Source organism: Plecotus auritus, assembly GCF_963455305.1.
Source record: "Plecotus auritus genome assembly, chromosome: 9".
Taxonomy (NCBI): domain Eukaryota; kingdom Metazoa; phylum Chordata; class Mammalia; order Chiroptera; family Vespertilionidae; genus Plecotus; species Plecotus auritus.
In genome coordinates this window covers 39,321,541-39,339,227 of record NC_137783.1, presented here as the reverse complement: position 1 = coordinate 39,339,227, position 17,687 = coordinate 39,321,541, and the positions used below count along the sequence as shown (strand labels likewise).

Below are 17,687 nucleotides of genomic sequence, written 5' to 3'. Positions count from 1 at the left end.
ATTTTAAAAATTTAACCTTCTTGTGGTGGAAAAAATATTTATTTGTAAATATTAGTTTGTCTTTTCCCAGTCTTCCTTGGTTTATGCAGTTAATTATTTTTTTTTTAAATATGTTTTATTGATATTTTACAGAGAGGAAGGGAGAGGGATAGAGAGCTAGAAACATCGATGGGAGAGAAACATCGATCGGCTGCCTCCTGCACACCTCCCACTGGGGATGTGCCCGCAACCAAGGCACATGCCCTTGACCGGAATCGAACCCAGGACCCTTCAGTCTGCAGGCTGATGCTCTATCCACTGAGCCAAACCGGTTTCGGCTATGCAGTTAATTATTGACAAATTCTTTAAAATGTTATTCTTTTGGGGAAGACTAATGGCTTTTTGGTCATCACCTTGCCTACTGAAACTTGCCTCTTATTTCTTTTCTTTCTTTTTTTTTTTTTAATATATTTTATTGATTTTTTACAGAGAGGAAGGGATAGGGCTAGAGAGTTAGAAACATCGATGAGAGAGAAACATCCATCAGCTGCCTCCTGCACACCCCCTACTGGGGATGTGCCCGCAACCAAGGTACATGCCCTTCCCCGGAATCGAACCTGGGACCCTTGAGTCTGCAGGCTGACGCTCTATCCACTGAGCCACACCGGTCAGGGCTTGCCTCTTATTTCTTTCTGTCATAGGTGGTTTTTTGTTTTTTCTTTCCATGGTCATGTAGTATAGTGGCTACTCCTCACTGTCTAATGCCAATTCCAGAGCATTATTCCTCCCTCTTGTGAAAATCCCAGTACGTTGAGGTTCATGCCTCCCAATCATACCACTTTCTTCCCTTCCTCATTCCCATTGCCTATCTACACTAATAAAAGAGAAACATGCAAATTGACCATACCTCCGCTGCACCCACAAGCCACGCCCAGCAGCCAATCAGGAGTGAGTATGCAAATTAACCCAACCAAGATGGCTGTAGCCACGGAGCGAGCAGGAGGCTTGGGTTTCCCCGGCAATGGAGGAAGCCAAGCTTCCCGCCCGCTCTGGCCGGCCCTGGCCTCTGCTCAAGGCTACAAAGTTTCAATTATAGAAGCGAAATAAATCCCAAATACCAGGGCCTCTGCTTGGGTCGCCGGGGGGCGTGGACAGCTTGCAAACCACCACAGGCCCCTCGCCCAGGCCGCCCCATGTCCCAAGGGAACCCCCACCCTGATCCGGGACACCCTTCAGGGCAAACCAGCTAGCCCCCACCCATGCACCAGGCCTCTATCCTATCTAATAAAAGAGTAATATGCAAATTGACCATCACTCTAACACACAAGATGGCTGCCCCTGTGTGGTCAAAGATGGCTGCCCCCATGTGGACACAAGATGGCCACCACAAGATGGCCAGCAGGGGAGGGCAGTTGGTAGGGACCAGGCCTGCAAGGGAGGGCAGTTGGGGGTGATCAAGCCTGTAGGGGAGGGCAGTTAGAGGCAATCAGGCTGGCAGGGAGTGGTTAGGGGGTGATCTTGCTAGGAGACAGAAGCAGTTGGTAGCAATCAGGAAGGCAGGCAGGCGACCAGTTGGGAGCCAGCAGTCCTGGATTGTGAGAGGGATGTCCAACTGCCCGTTTAGGCCTGATCCCAGTAGGATCGGGCCTAAACAGGCAGTAGGACATCCCTTGAGGGGTCCCAGATTGGAGATGGTGCAGGCTGGGCTGAGGGACATCCCCCCCCCACCGTGCACAAATTTCGTGCACTAGGCCTCTAGTTTCAGAATAAAGTTCACTGTTTTGCCTTCTGTTCTTGCCATCCCTCTAAGTATCTTTTGCATTCAAGTGTGTGGCCCATCCAGCAATATAATTTCTCATTTTCTTGCCATCATCTCTAGCAACTTTGTTACATTTTATTTCTTGTACTAATTTCCAAGGATAAACATTAGCCCTTTCAGTCACCTTGAATGCTCCATCTCAGAAATACTGAATTTGATTCCACTCTATCATAGCCTCTTACCTTTCTAGTTTTCTCACTCAGTTATTCCTACTCCATTTATTTTCATTTTTATTTTTTTTATTTTTAAGGAATCTAGCACACTGTCTTCTATCTACCTTTTAGTCTCCTCACACATACATTTATATATATAGCAGTTAAAAATTGTATATTGAAGCACACTGTACACACAGAAAAGAGTACATATAATAAATAGGAAGACCTATCTTTCTGAACCATTACTTCCATCTTTGCTAATTTCTTTTTTAAAATATCAGTATATTTTCTTGGCATTTAAGATAAAGCCTGGCATAGAAGGACCTTAGATTGTCTTCGAAACTTCTGGCTTTATTATCCATCACTGCCTTCTCCAGGAATACTTTAGATTTTCATCCCTTTGCACTCACCCAGTAGGAATGTCCTCTCATTGGTGACATATCAGCTATTCAGGCATTTCAAATACAGAAGCCACTTTGCCCTTCCTTCTCAGGTTCCTTATACATAAAATTTTTTTCTAACCTACCTTCATGGTCTATCACCTTAACTCTAATTTCTGCCTCCAATTATCTTTCCATTGATGTATCTAGGAAATTTCCTAACCTAGATGCTTCTCACCCAGGGTTTCTCAACCTCAGCACTGTTAACACTTTGGACCAGATAATTTTTTGTTGTGGGAGTCTGTCTTGTCCAATGTAGGATGTTTAGTAGCCTCCCTGGCCTTTGTCCAATAGCAACTAGATGCAGGTTGTGACAACCAAAATTGTCTCCTCACCCCCCCCCCCCCGTACCCGACCCCTCCCCGCTCCACCCTCCTTGATTAAGAACCATTAGTTTAATTGTATGCTTTATTTTTCACATGTATTCTTGATGAAAAATCACACAAATCATGTAACCATAAGTTTGTGTTTTCTGATTCAGCCAGGTCCTTAATTGTGCCTGGTAGTCCTTTAATACTTTCATAGAGTTACTTCTTTATTGTCCCCAAACTTTCCATCTCATTATCTTCCTCTTATTCTTAGCAGGTGACCTTGTCTTCTTTTCAAAGAGAAAAGACAGAATTGTCAGATTTGTTCTACTTCAACTTTATGATACCAACCATGAGTTTACCTGCATTTAACTAATTTTGTGAACTTTGGCAAGTTAGCCTTTAAGTGTCATCTTCGCTGATGTAATGGCTGTCATGAATTTAGCATAATGCCTTGTCCATAAGTGTCAGATGGTGGTGGGGGTTAGGGAATGTCAGAGCTGGAAAAGGGGGTGCTGCTACATATAAAGTGCAGAGAAAGCTCCACTTTGGAGTAATATTTGAGTAGAGGCCTAGGGAAAGTGAGGAGTGAACCAGGCAAAGTTTTTTGGATAAAGGACTTTTAAGAAACATGACTATAATAATACTAGAGGCCCAGTGCACAAAATTCGTGCAGGGGGGTGTCCCTCAGCCCAGCCTGCACCCTCTCCAATCTGGGACATCCCTCTCAGAACCTGGGACTGCTGGCTCCTAACCACTCACCTGTCTGCCTGCCTGATAGCCCCCTAAACGCTCCCCTGCCGGCCTGATCTCCCCCAATTGCCTTCCCCTGAGGGGACTGGGGGACTCCGGCTGGATGAGGTGGGGCTGAGGGAACTGGGGGACTGAGGCTGGATGCTGCAGGGACTGGGTGAGGTGGGGCTGAGGGGACTGGGTGCCGCCATCTTGTGGCTGTGGGTGACTCCATCTTTGTGAGGGTGTGACAGTCAAATAGCATATTCCCTCTTTATTGGCTGTGGGTGCCGCCATCTTGTGAGGGCGTGATCGTCAATTAGCATATTCCCTCTTTATTAGATAGGATAAGTTGAAAGAATAGTAGCTGCAGGGTGATGTGCACTTAAAGAAGTGGATGGGCTTGTTTTTCAGGTGGGAGAGACATGAATGTTTTAAAATGCCCATATAGTAAGGTGCCATTAGAAAAGCATTGCAATTAGAAGAAGAGATAGAATAAGCTAACTTATTGCAACAACCTCTTAATTATTTTTTTCTATCCATTTTCCATGCTGCAGTGGATTAATCATTGTAAATGCAAATCTGATTTTATTACTTCCCTTAAAGCCCTTAAATGCCTCCATTTGCTAATAGTCTAAAATACAAATTTCATAAAGGGCTTTTTTACTAGGTCATGGCCACTTGGTTCCTGCTAACATGTCCCCCTCAGCTCTCACCATTTTGTTTTTTTGGACTCCTACATCTTCCCTCTGTCCCCAGATACTTTTGTGCCATTAAGTGTTCCAAACTTAAGTCATGTTGTGCTGAATTTCTCTCACTTCTTCAAACATGGCATGTTCTCTCAGCCTTTCTAGTTTTTACATTTGCCTGGAACCCTTTACCTTCTCCCTTCTTTGGCTAACTTTCATTAATTCTTCAGGCTTCATCAAACCTATCATTTCTTCCTCATCCCTGCCCCAACTTCAAGCCTGGATTAGTTTCCCCTTCTGTGTGCTGCCATCTGTCCATTCATCCATTCATTTTTTATTTTCTCTTGGATTTCTCACTTCTTAACACCAAATTGTAAAGATCTTTTTACTTGTCTATATGTCTACCACTCTGTGAACTTTGTGAGAGCAGAGGCCATGTCTTTCCCATTCACTTTTGGATCCCCACACCAGAGAACAGTGCCTGGCATATCGTAAAGCCTTGACAATTATTTGCTGAATTAACAGATATTTTTTCGTTAAATTGAGAAAAACAATAATTCATCCATATAACGCTTTTACATAATGTTCACTGTGTGCTAGGCATTGTGAAAATTGCTGTGGGGGTTTAAAAAATCCTCAGTCCCTGATTTCAAAGTACTTCTGGTTCAGTTGTGGAAATAAATCATGCACAGTGATGCTTTTCTGAGTGTGATTTCTACTAATTTGAAATTTGAGTAAATTGGGTTATATTTGTAATACCTTTTTGTCGGTTGTGAGAATTTTATTTCTAGGATAAGATATCACTTCTCATTATTCTACATTGAACTATACCTACCCATCTTTAGTAGCTCCAGGTGTGAAAGGATTGTTATTGAACTCAATAACAAAAAAAGTTTTTTAGTTTTATATTTTAAATTTAGGTCCGTGATCCATTTTGAGTTAATTTTAGTAGTATATAGTGTGAGGTATGGGTCAAGATTTTTTATCTTTTTTTTTTTTTTTGGCATGTGGATGTCTAATTGCCCTAGCACTGTTAGTTGAAGAGACTATTTTTTCTCCATTGAATTGCATTTTTACCTTTGGCAAAATCAATTGACTGTATCTGTATCTATATATGGGTCTATTTCTGGACATCCATTTTGTTTGCTAATGGCATGCTGAGTTGATTAATGTAACTTTAGAGTATAGTCCTGAGGTAAGATAATAAGAATCTTCCAATTTTTTCTTTATAAAATTGTTTTGGCTATTTCACTTCCTTTGCCTGACCTTAGTGATTTTAGAACCAACTCATCAATGTCAACATAAAAAAATTGGCTGGTATTTTGATTGAGATTACTTTGAATTTATAGATCAATTTGGGGAGAATTGACTCTTCTAATACATATACATGGTTTATCTCTCCACTTATTTAGGTCTTCCTTTATTCATCAATGTAGTTTTCAGCATAGAGATCTTGTACTTATTTTATTACATTTGTATGTATTTTTAAAAAATCTTTATTGTTGACATTTGTATTTTTATGTGTGTGTTTTTGTACTGTTGTGAGTGGTATGGTTTAAATTTGTACTTTTTTATTTCTAGTGCATAGATATATAATTGATTTTTGTATATTGGTCTTGTATCCTGCAAACTTGCTAAATAAACTCACTTAGTTCTAGGAGCTTTGTTGAAGAGTATTTGTGATTTTCTACATAGATAATCCTGCCATTTGTAAATAGAGGCAGATTTATTCCTTTTCAATCTGTATGCCTTTTATTTCTTTTTTCTTATTGCACTAACTAGGATTTCCAGTATGTTGTCATTTAACAGTAATTGTGACAGCTCATGTCCTTGTTCTGATTCTTAGGGAAAACATTGTTTTATATTATTAAGTATGATGTTAGTTGCCCTTCTATTCCTGATGTGCTGAGAATTTTATTAGGAATAGAGATGATTAGGGATTGGATTTTCTCAAATGTTTTTTTATTCTTTTTACATTTGTTGGTGCCATCATATTTTTCTTTTTTAGTTTGTTGATCTGATGAATAACACTGCTTGAGCTTTCAGTGTTGAATCAATTTGCTTTGCATTCCTGTATTATGCTTTTATAACTTACTGCATTTGATTTGGTAATATTTTGTTGAGGATTTTTGCATCTATGAGGGATAACTGATCTATAGTTTTCTTGTAATTTATTTTTCTGGATTTGGTATCAGGGTAATTCTTGCCTCATTTTATAAAATGAGTTGAAAACTCTTCCCACACCTCTTTGTGTATATTTTCCCCCCACTTTTTTTTTTCCTGTTCAGTTTCAGCTCTGGTAATTTCTGTTGACCTATCTGCAAGGTTATTGTTTGTTTCCTTATCTGTGTCAAGTCTGTTGATGAGCTTCACAAAGGCTTTTTGAATTTTGTTATTGCATGTATCATATTTTGCACTTCAGATGGGACTCATTTAGCATTTTTGTTCCAACCCTTGCAGTTTCTATATCTGATATTTGCCATCTGGTCTTGGGTATTGTTTACCTGTTCCATTAGAGCTTTCATCAATATTTATAACTTTTTAATTTTTTGGCAGATAGTTTCAACATTTGAGTTATCTCTTAAGTCTGCTTCTGTTGATTATTTTGTTTCATTTAGTTGTTTGCTTTTGAGATTTTGTGTGGCATATTATTTTTTTGTGGGGGAGGTGGTTACCAAATAACTTTATTTGAAGGAATGGTACAAGTATAAGACTTAAGTAGATGTTTTCATACAACTTACAGAGAAGGTAATGGTAGCTGCACATGTATGCATTACCTTAGTGACCAGGGAAGTCACCTCCATTTTTAATTGGATGCCAGCCATCATTTGCAGGATAGTAGAAATAGAAATATTTAGTATTTATGCCAAGAAATAGGTATGACTCTTGTTTTGCTAAGCTGTTAGTTTCAAGAATTGTATCAGTCTTGCCCGGAGGTGATCTGGGTTTATGCCTTTTTGTGCTCTGGTTATCTTAATTCCATCATCAACTTTAAAAGCTTCTATCATCACCTCATACTTAAGGTGGGTGTAGATTTACTGGAAAGTTTTAACTCAAAATTTTTACTTCACCTATATCTTTAGGCCTTACTTGCACATCTGTACTTCAGGGAGGCTCTTTCTATACTCCTTTGTTCCTTCTCTATTAGTAGAGTGCTGTTACTTATTAAACTTCTTCTAACGCCACTTCTTCAAAATAGACTTGCCCAGGCCGTGGTCTTTTTTTGGAAGAGCCACACTCAAGGGGCCAAAGAGCCGCATGTGGCTCGCGAGCCGCAGTTTGCCGACCACGGTCCTATACCATCTTTAGTCTTGAGGACAGGCTCTGCTTAACCTTTCCCCCAGAAGCAGTAGACCTTTATTGTTTGGGGCCAGGATGATTTCTTATCCCTCCCTCAGGGGTAGATATCATCTAATTTTAAAGGAATAATAATAATTGAATTATAAGACTACTAGAAGAAAATACAGAAGAATACCTACATATTATCTAAGGTTGAAAGATAAAGATATTAGCATATTAACTATAAAAATTTAAAACTTGTGAATATAAAAAACAAATTGTAAGTGGAAGAAAGAAGCATTCATGTAAATTTAGATATAAAAACAAATGAAATAATTGATTGTAAGATAATTTTGTTATTAGAATAGTTGAAAAAAGGATTTTTAGCCACTATAAACACAGAAAAACATGAAGGCATGCAAGGTAAAAGTTTAAAATACAAAGCTTATTTGTAATGTATAGCATCTAAAAAATTCCTCCATTTGAAGTTAGTTCTGATAGATTATTTTAATATGCTAGTTTTAAGAGCAAATTTAGAAAGCAGGGCAAAGAAACCATTCTACAGTGGTGGTTAATTGGGAAGTTTTTTAGTCTGTATTATTAGTATGTATGTATTAATGATTAAATATGAATATCTTCTCCAAGACTTTTGAGATAATTCTTTAACATTTGTCAACCCTTTAACATTTTTCAGGTTTGAACCCCCACTGTGTGATAGAGTATGTTTTGCTACTTGCTGAATTATTCAGAAGACTTAGGAGCAAACATTTAGAATCTTTAAGGATTATATCAGCCTGTACATTTTATATATTATTCCTAGAGAAGCAAACTGGTTTGTCCAAACTATGCAGTAGTTAGTGGTAGAAGTAATGTAGATTTCCCAGATTCCTGCTCTTTCATTACACTGCATTATGTGATTGCTAATTTCTACTTTGTTACATTTGGGATACATACCTTAAAACATACATTTGTGAATGGCTCTGTGGAATGGAGATTGACCAATTGTAACCTAAGTGTTTGCATATTTTGTAAAAAGAGAAATTGGTTAGCCTTCTGAGTGTTTCTCTTAGACATTTAATCTTAGATACTATCAAAATGTACCCTGGAGTAGCAGAATGTTTTGGGGAGGGTGATTTGAATTTTAAGTTTGTAGTTAAAGTCTTTCTTTTGAGGTCTGGTTTTCATATGTGTCAATTGTGATTTTTAAAGGAAAAATACTGAGCTTCTGTAAAAACAAGCCTTGGAATTGGAGCACTATAATATACATTCTCTTTAATTGAATAAATAAATAAATTATCTGTGGTAGTGAAGCACATGTGGAGCCAAAAGATATGCTTTCCTTTATATGGAATAATTTATTTTTCATACATACATGTTTTGTTGTATGTTATAAATCTTATATTTAATCATGTGGCTTTTTCTAGAATTTGCCAAAGAAAAGGATGACTAGATCCCCCATATTTCACTGCTAGATCTTGTTTTGTTTAGTTTTGTTTCTTTGAAGCCAGATGCCATTAATTTGAGAAATGTGCCTCAGAAACTGAGTGTTCTTGGTTGTAAAAGTTCCTTGTGTAGAATCCAGCTTCATCTGAGGGGAGAGCTTCAATGGAGTATAGTTAGCATGCTGAGTTTTTTTAGTCAGTACATATTACTTTTTAGCTTAGATTTTACTTTGACGTTCCCTCATAGTTTTACATACAACTATAGAAGCTCTTTTTCTTTAGGACTTATATATAGCTCTGCCACAACTAACATGTGGCAATAGTGAAAGTTTGTGAGACTAACAGGAACATAATCCTTTAGGAGCATAATTTGTTCATAAGTCAAGGAGCTAATATAGTAGTTGAAGATGCAAAATGCAAGCTGCCATCTAGCATATTTTAGTGGTAGTTAGTTGAAGCATTTGTGAGAGGGGTGATGAACAAACAAAAAGTACTGTGGGGACACCCTGGGAAGACCCTTCATGAATGCTCACTGGAACTTCCCATTTGTTTCTTGTAGCTTCTTCCTCAACAGGTTAGGAAATATTCAATGCTGTGTGCATTCTTCTAATGTTTTAAGTTTGTTATTATTAAAAATTGGATTCATAGTCTTCATTTTTAATAGAAAATGTTGAAAAGAAGTGGTAGGTTTTTGTGTGACCAGAATTTAAATTGGAACCTGGGTAACAGATGTGGAAAGTGTACAATTAAAAGGCCCAGTACTTCTTTTCTCCTTCCTTCCTTTCGTTCTAGTTTCCTCCTTTATCTCTCTTGCTCATTTCACATGGCACCAAGAAGACAGAAAGTTATGTTTGTGTGTTGGCTCCATCAAATACATTATTTGAGACAGTTCTCTTTAGAATACTAAGAATAGATTGGTGTTTTGGATATATACTCATAGGATCATTTTTGGGTTTGCATTAAATTGGTAGTTTGGTAACAAAATGAATGTTTTTCTTGTGAATTGTAACTCTTTCTATGTGTTCTTTAGAAATGATTCTCAGGAACAACCTTGCTTTCTGGTAAAGCTCAAGTTTTTTGTTTTTTTTTAAAATATATTTTATTGATATTTTACAGAGAGGAAGGGAGAGGGATAGAGAGCTAGAAACATCGATCAGGTGCCTCCTGCACACCCCCCACTGGAGATGTGCCCGCAACCAAGGTACGTGCCCTTGACTGGAATCGAACCCGGGACCCTTCAGTCCGCAGGCCGACGCTCTATCCACTGAGCCAAACCGGTTTCGGCTGTTTTTGTTTTTTTAAATGTTTTTATTGATTTCAGAGAGAGGAAGGGAGAGAAACATTAATTGCTGCCTCCTGCACGACTCCCATTGGGGATCCAGCCCACAACCCCCAACATGTGTCCTGCCCAGGAATCTTAACAGTGACTTTCTGGTGCATGGGATGGCATTCAACCAACTGAGCCACACCAGCTGGGCAAAGCTCAGTTTTTTTGAAGGCTTTCCATTGTACGTCCATGGTGAAATGAGATAATGTATGTAAGACATTATTTTGAATATGATGAATAACCCTGTAGGAAGAACAAGAAATCTATTTAGGACTCTTGATTTAGAAATAAACTAAGTTTCTCTTAGTTGGGTTCGAATTAGCAAAAGGTACATTTTGCTATAGTCCTTTGTTAATTCAATAACATTTGTTGAGTATATGTTCTTTACAAGGCATAGTAGATGCTCGGACTATAAATATGAACAAGTTACATTTTTCTTGCCTTTATGAAGCTTATATTCTATCAAGGAAGACAAATATAAAACAATTACACAATAAATGTTATAAATACAATTGTGATAAGACAAATAGGAAATGGTTTGAAAATCCATAATTGGGAATTTGACCTAGTCTGGGAATCAGAGATGGCTTCCTTGAGGAAGTGACATTTGAGTTATTTATCATTATCATAAATGTGATTGAGCAATTCAGTTTAATTAAGAGCTTAGGGAAATATCCAAATAAAAATTATTTAAGGTTTAAAAATAAACATGTTAACAAATTTATTTCCATTCTATTCTTGGTCTTTCACTTGCATAATTCATTTTAAATTATTGGATTCCTTAATTTTGATACTGGCTTCCTCAGTGCATAAATGTACCCATAAATAGGTACAATTTTATAACTGGTAGGCCATTTGTTAAACTTCATGAATTACTAATCATTGATAAATGGATAACTATGGCTTATAATTGCAATGAATACATTTTAAAAATGATTTCCTAATGTATCTTTTATATAGATTATAAGACATTTGCTTGAATTGATGTGTGTGTATATATTTAATGTACATATGTTACTGGAGAAGAACCAAGCAATACTTAGAGAGATGGAGTTACATTTATTACATTTATTGCGCGGGTCCAGACGAAAATGTCTCTAAAATTCTGGGCCCCAACATGGAGGAACTTTCCCTATTTATTTGTTTTTACCTTCTTTGTCTCCCAAATATGGGGTGTTTCTGGCCCCCTTTGCAAGTTCTTAAAGAGCCCCTATGTGCTGGGGCCTTGAGACCTCAACCAAAGGCCTGGCCTGGTGCCAGCGCTGATAACCCCATCCGTGGAAGGTTTAATGGCCTATCTGAAGTGGGAGTAGTCTTATTTTCCTTATTATTTAAGCAAGCAAGCAATTACAGAAGCCAAATAGCAGGGTTAAAATTTCAAACAGCAGTTTTTATATAAGATGGATGCTTCACATATTTAGATGTGAGAATGGAAGAAATACAAAATCTAGTTTGTACTTTTAATTTTCAACTTCTATAAGTAAACTTTGTCATTTCAAATACTCCTGTGTGAACTTTCTTTGCCTACATAGTGAAAAATACTGTAACTCTTTTCTTTACATTGACTAATATTGTCATTTTCTGAGGATCTTAAAGCAAAGGATGTAAGGGAACTGATTGAACAAATAAATATTCTAAGATTTCAAATCTGACTTTAAAATTTATTTTAACTCCATGTTATATATAGTGATGATTTGCTCTCAAAAATAAAATAATATAAATACTCCCTAAAACAAAGCAAAAAATGCCAGCCAACAAAAATATTTTAAGACCTTTATATTCTACATTTTTAAAAATGTATTTCAAGTTTTTCCAATAGCAAGGTATCCACAAATTGGTGCTTTTTTTTTTCTTATATATTCTAGGCACACTGGCTATAATCAAGGGATAAGTAAAATACTATCTAAGAATAGAAGACATTTGATGGAAAATATTGTGAGGCTATATGACCTTATGAAAACTTTGTTTTTGCACTTGAAATATTTTGATGGATTTAGTGAATTTACATGCTTTTCAAAGCACTTAAAAGGACAGCTTTCAACATATAGTGAGTGTCACTGTACTGTATACAGATGTTTTGTTGAGTTGTACACTTGAAACCTCTATGATAGTTTTGTGAACCAATGTCACCCCAGTAAATTCAATAAGAAAAAAACATGTAGTGAGGGTTCCTAGGGGTCCATTTAGAGGAGTTTGACTATAAGGTTGAAATCAGCTGGAAGTTTTATGTAATACAATCTGACAACATATACTCCAAAAATATAATTTAGTGACTGAGATTTATATAATAGTGTTTGCATCTCTTTTCTCAAACTACTTTATATTTTTCACTTGCTCATAGAATATCATTGAGATTAGGAAGCAGGCAATTTCCATTGTTAAGAGTTGTGTCAAGCCCAAGATCACAATGCAAGTCATTGATAATTTGGTATTTGAATACAGATCTTCTGTCTTTTCTCTTTCCACATGTTGTTATTTTCACCAGGTTATTTTACTGGTTCCTTAATCCAAGTTGAGAGTTTAGAAATGTAAGTTTGTAGTTCACAAGATGATTTGCTAAGTATTGTACACTAGATATTTAAAAAAATGAATTTGGAAATAAAATTGCACATGTAAAATTAAATTTTTCTCATAATTTGCCAGTATGCATTGTGGAAAAGGTTTTCCTTTTTGGTATATTACAATTCTATATTTGGCCTTAAGATGAGCAAAAATAGACCGTTATGATTAAAATCTATGTTTTTGTGCCCTAACCGGTTTGGCTCAGTGGATAGAATGTCCACCTGCTGACTGAAGGGTCCCAGGTTTGATTCTGGTCAAGGGGATGTACCTTGGTTGTGGGCACATCCCCAGTAGGGGGTGTGCAGGAGGCAGCTGATCGATGTTTCTAACTATTCCTCTCCCTTCCTCTCTGTAAAAAATCAATAAAATATATTAAAAAAATAAAATCTATGTTTTTGTAATTTTGGTTTCTAACCTATTAAGAAGTGGCCATGTTTTTCCCACTTCAAACAGCTCAGCTTGGGTTTTCTAAGAAAGCAGATAAAAGCCTTATGTTTATTTTAAACATTCAGATTATTAGTGTAAATTCCTTTAGAAAGGTAACTTTTTTATTAAAAGTACATGTTTAGGAAAATCTCTAAGAAACCAAAATTTAGAATAAGTTTTTAATGGGCTAGATTTTTGGAATTGATTATAATCATAAGGCCCTGAAAACAACAAAGTGGGTTTTAAAAATTACCCTTTAAAAACACTAGAAATAAAAATCTGTACCGTTTGATTTACAAGGATTCCAAGGTTGGAGATCTGTATGTGTATCGGTTAGAAAGTCTTGTTGCGATTGGACGGGAAGTAAACAATTTATTTTTCTGAGCTGTGATTGGCCAAACTCCTTTCCTTTCACGTTATTTTCTAATAACTGAATTCGGAGCATCTCCCTGTTTTTATTATCTGACCAGTGAGTTTGAGATATGCACTAGTACTGTACTAAAACTACTGAAATTGCTCAGAGACAGTTTGTGAATTTTAAGGTTACTGACAAAAGCGCTCAACGGGGCGCCTCGTTTGGCGTTCTTACAACAAAGCAGTAGCGAGGTGTAAATATCTGAATAGCTCAAACACGTAACTACTATCGCCACTAAAGGGAAGAATGATAGGATGACAGTGTTTTCTTCATTTTCATTTAAAGTCGTGGACTGTTCTGCAGTGACTGAGTTCTGTGGGCTTAGTTTTCAGTTGAAAGTGTTGCTGTGCTTTGCTGCTGGGACTACAGGACTGTTAATTCATGCAAAGCTGGTCTACCTCAAAAGGCGAGCACCTTGTGTTCCAAAAAGCACCGCTCTGGAGATGAGGCGTTTAACCTGGAGTTTATTTTGTGATCTAGAGTGGAAACCAGCACACTTCTCTTTCGCCTTACCCCCACTGAAGGAGCAACCAGTGGAAAGATGGACTTCAAACGCTCTCGCGTGTTCCTGGAGGAGAGCGTTCCCTTCTCCTCCCCCTCTCTTCACTCCTTAGCCTGCCTCGTCCCGCAACGCCCGCCGCAGCGTTGGGCACTACTTTGCGTCTGCGGTGGTTCCTGGGACCCTCTTCCGCGGCTCCCTCCCCCGCCCGCGCCGGCGGAAGGAGACGCCGCGCTCGCTGCCGCGGGTGGAGGGGAGGCGGAGTACTACTGGCCGGGCTGCCTCGGAGCTCCCGACGGCGGTGTCGGGGTTTGTCAGTTTTGTGTGTGCGCGCGTGTCCATGCAGACCTGCAGTCAGGCTGCGAGACGGAGAGTCCAGGAGAGTCTTGAGTAGGCGACCGAGGTCGCAGTGCCCTCTGCGCAGAGCGGCCGGTGCGCCCCCGAGTCCGCGCTCGCTCAGGGGGCTGCCACCGTCCTCGGGTCCGCTCTCCTCAGCATGGGCGGCCGATAGGAGCGGCGATTCGTGTGTCACCTGGAAGTGGACGCGGCAGCAGCGGCCGCGTCGCCACTGGGGGCTATGGCGGTGGAGACGCGGCCGGAGCTGGTGGGGAAGCGGTTCCTGTGCCTGGCGGTGGGCGAAGAGGCGCGGCCGGAGCGCCGGGAGGGCGTCCGCAGCCGGCGGGGCTGGCGAGCGGGGGTCATCCGAGCTGTGTCACACAGGGACTGCCGCAATCCGGATCTGGCGGTAAGAGAGCGGCGCCCCTCATCCCCCGAGTCCGCGCCTGCACCCACACTTTCTCACAGCCATACCTTGGGTTACCTCTGGCACCTTGCTCTGCTGGCCAACTGGCGGTCACGCCCCTCCGGCGAGCTCAAGGCGGATTTGCCCACGTCCCCTGACGGGGTCGTCGCCTCCCTGCATGTGGCTTTCCCGATGGGAGCCGTGACCGAGTTGGACTAACTAGCGTCCGCCAGGGCCCCGGCCCGGTTCCTCTGCCCCTGTCCCGGAGGGGGTCGGCCGTGGCTCCCCGTGCAGCTCCTGGACGGCCGCGGAGATCTTTCTGAGAGTCCGGTCTGCGCAGGCAGGTGGGGGTGGGGAGGTGGGGGACGGGGCGAACCCTGTGGCTGTAGGGGTCAGATCAGCCAGCATCTCTTTTCTCGCTAAAGTCTAAACAGCGCAGAGGTTGGGGACGTGAAACTTACCAGCAAGGTCGATGAAGGGAAGGGAGAAACAGAAAGAGAGACCTCTGTTTTCCAGTCAGTCCTGGGATTGGAGTATGTTTTTGAGGCAAAGGCCGCGGCGGTGGTACCCAGATTTCACCTCTTTCCACAGTAGATGCTTGTATTTCTAACCGGAAACGATGAAAATGAAAAGTTTTGGTTTGGAGGGCCATAAAATTAACCTCTCCCTCCCGTTCCTTTCCCTTCCCTCCCTCCTTCCCTCCCTCCCTTCCTTCCTTCCTTCCTTCCTTCCTTCCTTCCTTCCTTCCTTCCTTCCTTCCTTCCTTCCTTCCGTTTTGTTTTTTACACAGTGTTGTGTTTTTTTTGTTAGAAGTGAAGTGCTTTTAAGATCACCCGTTTTAGGTTTTCATACTGTTTTAAGAGAAACAAAAAATGTAAATTAAAACGTGAAATGCCCAGCTGAATCTTTGTCTTTTTCTTTCCTTTTCTTTTCCTTACATATGACACTGCCAGTATTTTCTTTCAGTAGTGTAGGAATGTGTACGATTTTGAGATGGGATATGTTCTGTCAGTGTTCCAAGCACATTTTCACTGGGGGGCAGGTCAGAAGTAAGGGGCAGAGTAGAGGCAAGACATTCACTAAGCTTCGCAAGGTTGGTTTAGGAATATAATCCATGCAATTTATTGGAAGTGCCCTGGGCACTTAATTTTCACTGGAAATTTAAAATTTGGAAATATTCTTTATATATATATATATATATATATATATATATATATATATATGCAGATTCACGATTCCAAATTCACTTTAATATCTATCTATACATGTACATACCTATTTTAATATTTCTGTTGGGAGTTTCTGAGTGTTTTTGTAAGCCTTGTTTCATGCCCATAGTCAATGATAGGGTGTCATTAAGGCATTTGACTTGATATTGCAAAATACATTTGTTTTGCTAATAGGTAGTTCTGATTGGAAATAAGCAGAATAGAGGTAATTTTGAAAGTTTTCATTTTTATTCTGGTTGGAAAGTAAAAGAATCGACCTTGAAATTTGATCATAATTTGCAGTTGTGGCAATTCAATAACTTTTTTGTTTGTGTAAAAGACATGTTCTGTATTTCTCCTTTTACTATGATACGAAATTGTCTGGGCTTTTATGTAGAAGATAGTTGAATTAAAGCTGAGCATTTTAATATTATTTCAAGACAAACATGAAATGCTATTTTGTGTGCTCCACAGTATTTTATCTTAGTACACACATGAAAATTAGGAAATACAGTTTTACGTTATGAATATTATTGGTGACAGTCAAGTTATAAAAATGAAAAACAATTACTTTCTTACATGGAAATTTAAATGATATAAAGAGAGGTATTTACATACACCATGTTTTTAAAAGGCAAGGCATTAAGCTGGATATTTATTTCAAATATGTTTTTATTGATTTCAGAGAGCAAGGGAGAGGGAGAGAGAGATCGAAACATCAATGATGAGAGAATCATTGATTGGCTGCCTCTTGCTGGGGGTTGATCCCGCAACCCAGGCATATGCCCTTGACTAAATTGAGCCCCGGACCCTTCAGTCCACAGGCCAACACTCTATCACCTGAGCCAAACTGGCTAGGACATAAGCTGCATATTTAAAAGTGAAAAATATATGCGGATGATGGGGATTAACTGGAAAGAACAGGTTTTCCCAGGTGATGGAAATGTTTTATATCTTGATTGTTGGTTACAGGGGTGTATGCAAATGTCAAAAATTATTGTACACTTAAAATATATGCATTTCCTATATGCGAAATTACCTCAAAAATTAGTTTTGAATAATGCTTATGTGAACCTTTAACAGTTCTCCTTTAACAGTCTTTATTTTAAGAATTTACTATAGTGTAATCTGAGGTTTTTAAAACCTAGAACCTAAAGTGTTAGAGTTAATTCCTAGACTTTCTTTTTTTGTTGTGTTTTTTATTTTATTTAATTAATAAATCTTTATTGTTCAGATTATTACAATTGTTCCTCTTTTCCCCCCCATAGCTTCCCTCCACCCAGTTCCCACCCCACCCTCTGCCCTTACCTCCCCCCCCACTGTCGTCATCCATAGGTGTACGATTTTTGTCCAGTCTCTTCCTGCACCCCCCACATCCCTTCCCCCCCACCCCCGAGAATTGTCAGTGCTCTTCCTTTCTATGCCCCTGATTCTATTATATTCACCAGTTTATTCTGTTCCTCAGATTTTTTTATTCACTTGATTTTTAGATTCACTTGTTGATAGACATGTATTTGTTGTTCATAATTTTTACCTTTACCTTTTTCTTCTTCTTCCTCTTCTTAAAGAATACCTTTCAACATTTCATAAAATACTGGTTTGGTGGTGATGAACTCCTTTAGCTTTTTCTTATCTGTAAAGCTCTTTATCTGACCTTAAATTCTG

General features: G+C 39.1%; 1 protein-coding gene across 2 annotated transcripts in view; it reads left to right on the top strand.

Moving 5' to 3' along the window:
• Positions 1 to 17,687, top strand: part of JMJD1C (jumonji domain containing 1C) — a 283,189-nt gene that overhangs the window by 31,984 nt on the left and 233,518 nt on the right. The window contains exon 1 of one of the 2 annotated variants that reach the window (XM_080687358.1): positions 14,310 to 14,817. The exons of the other annotated variant lie outside the window; for it this stretch is intronic. Within the exon in view, the coding sequence (XP_080543484.1) occupies positions 14,650 to 14,817 (168 nt within the window). The 5' untranslated portion in view covers positions 14,310 to 14,649. Of the gene's footprint in view, positions 1 to 14,309; positions 14,818 to 17,687 lie in introns of those variants that run through there. 2 annotated transcript variants of the gene reach the window in all.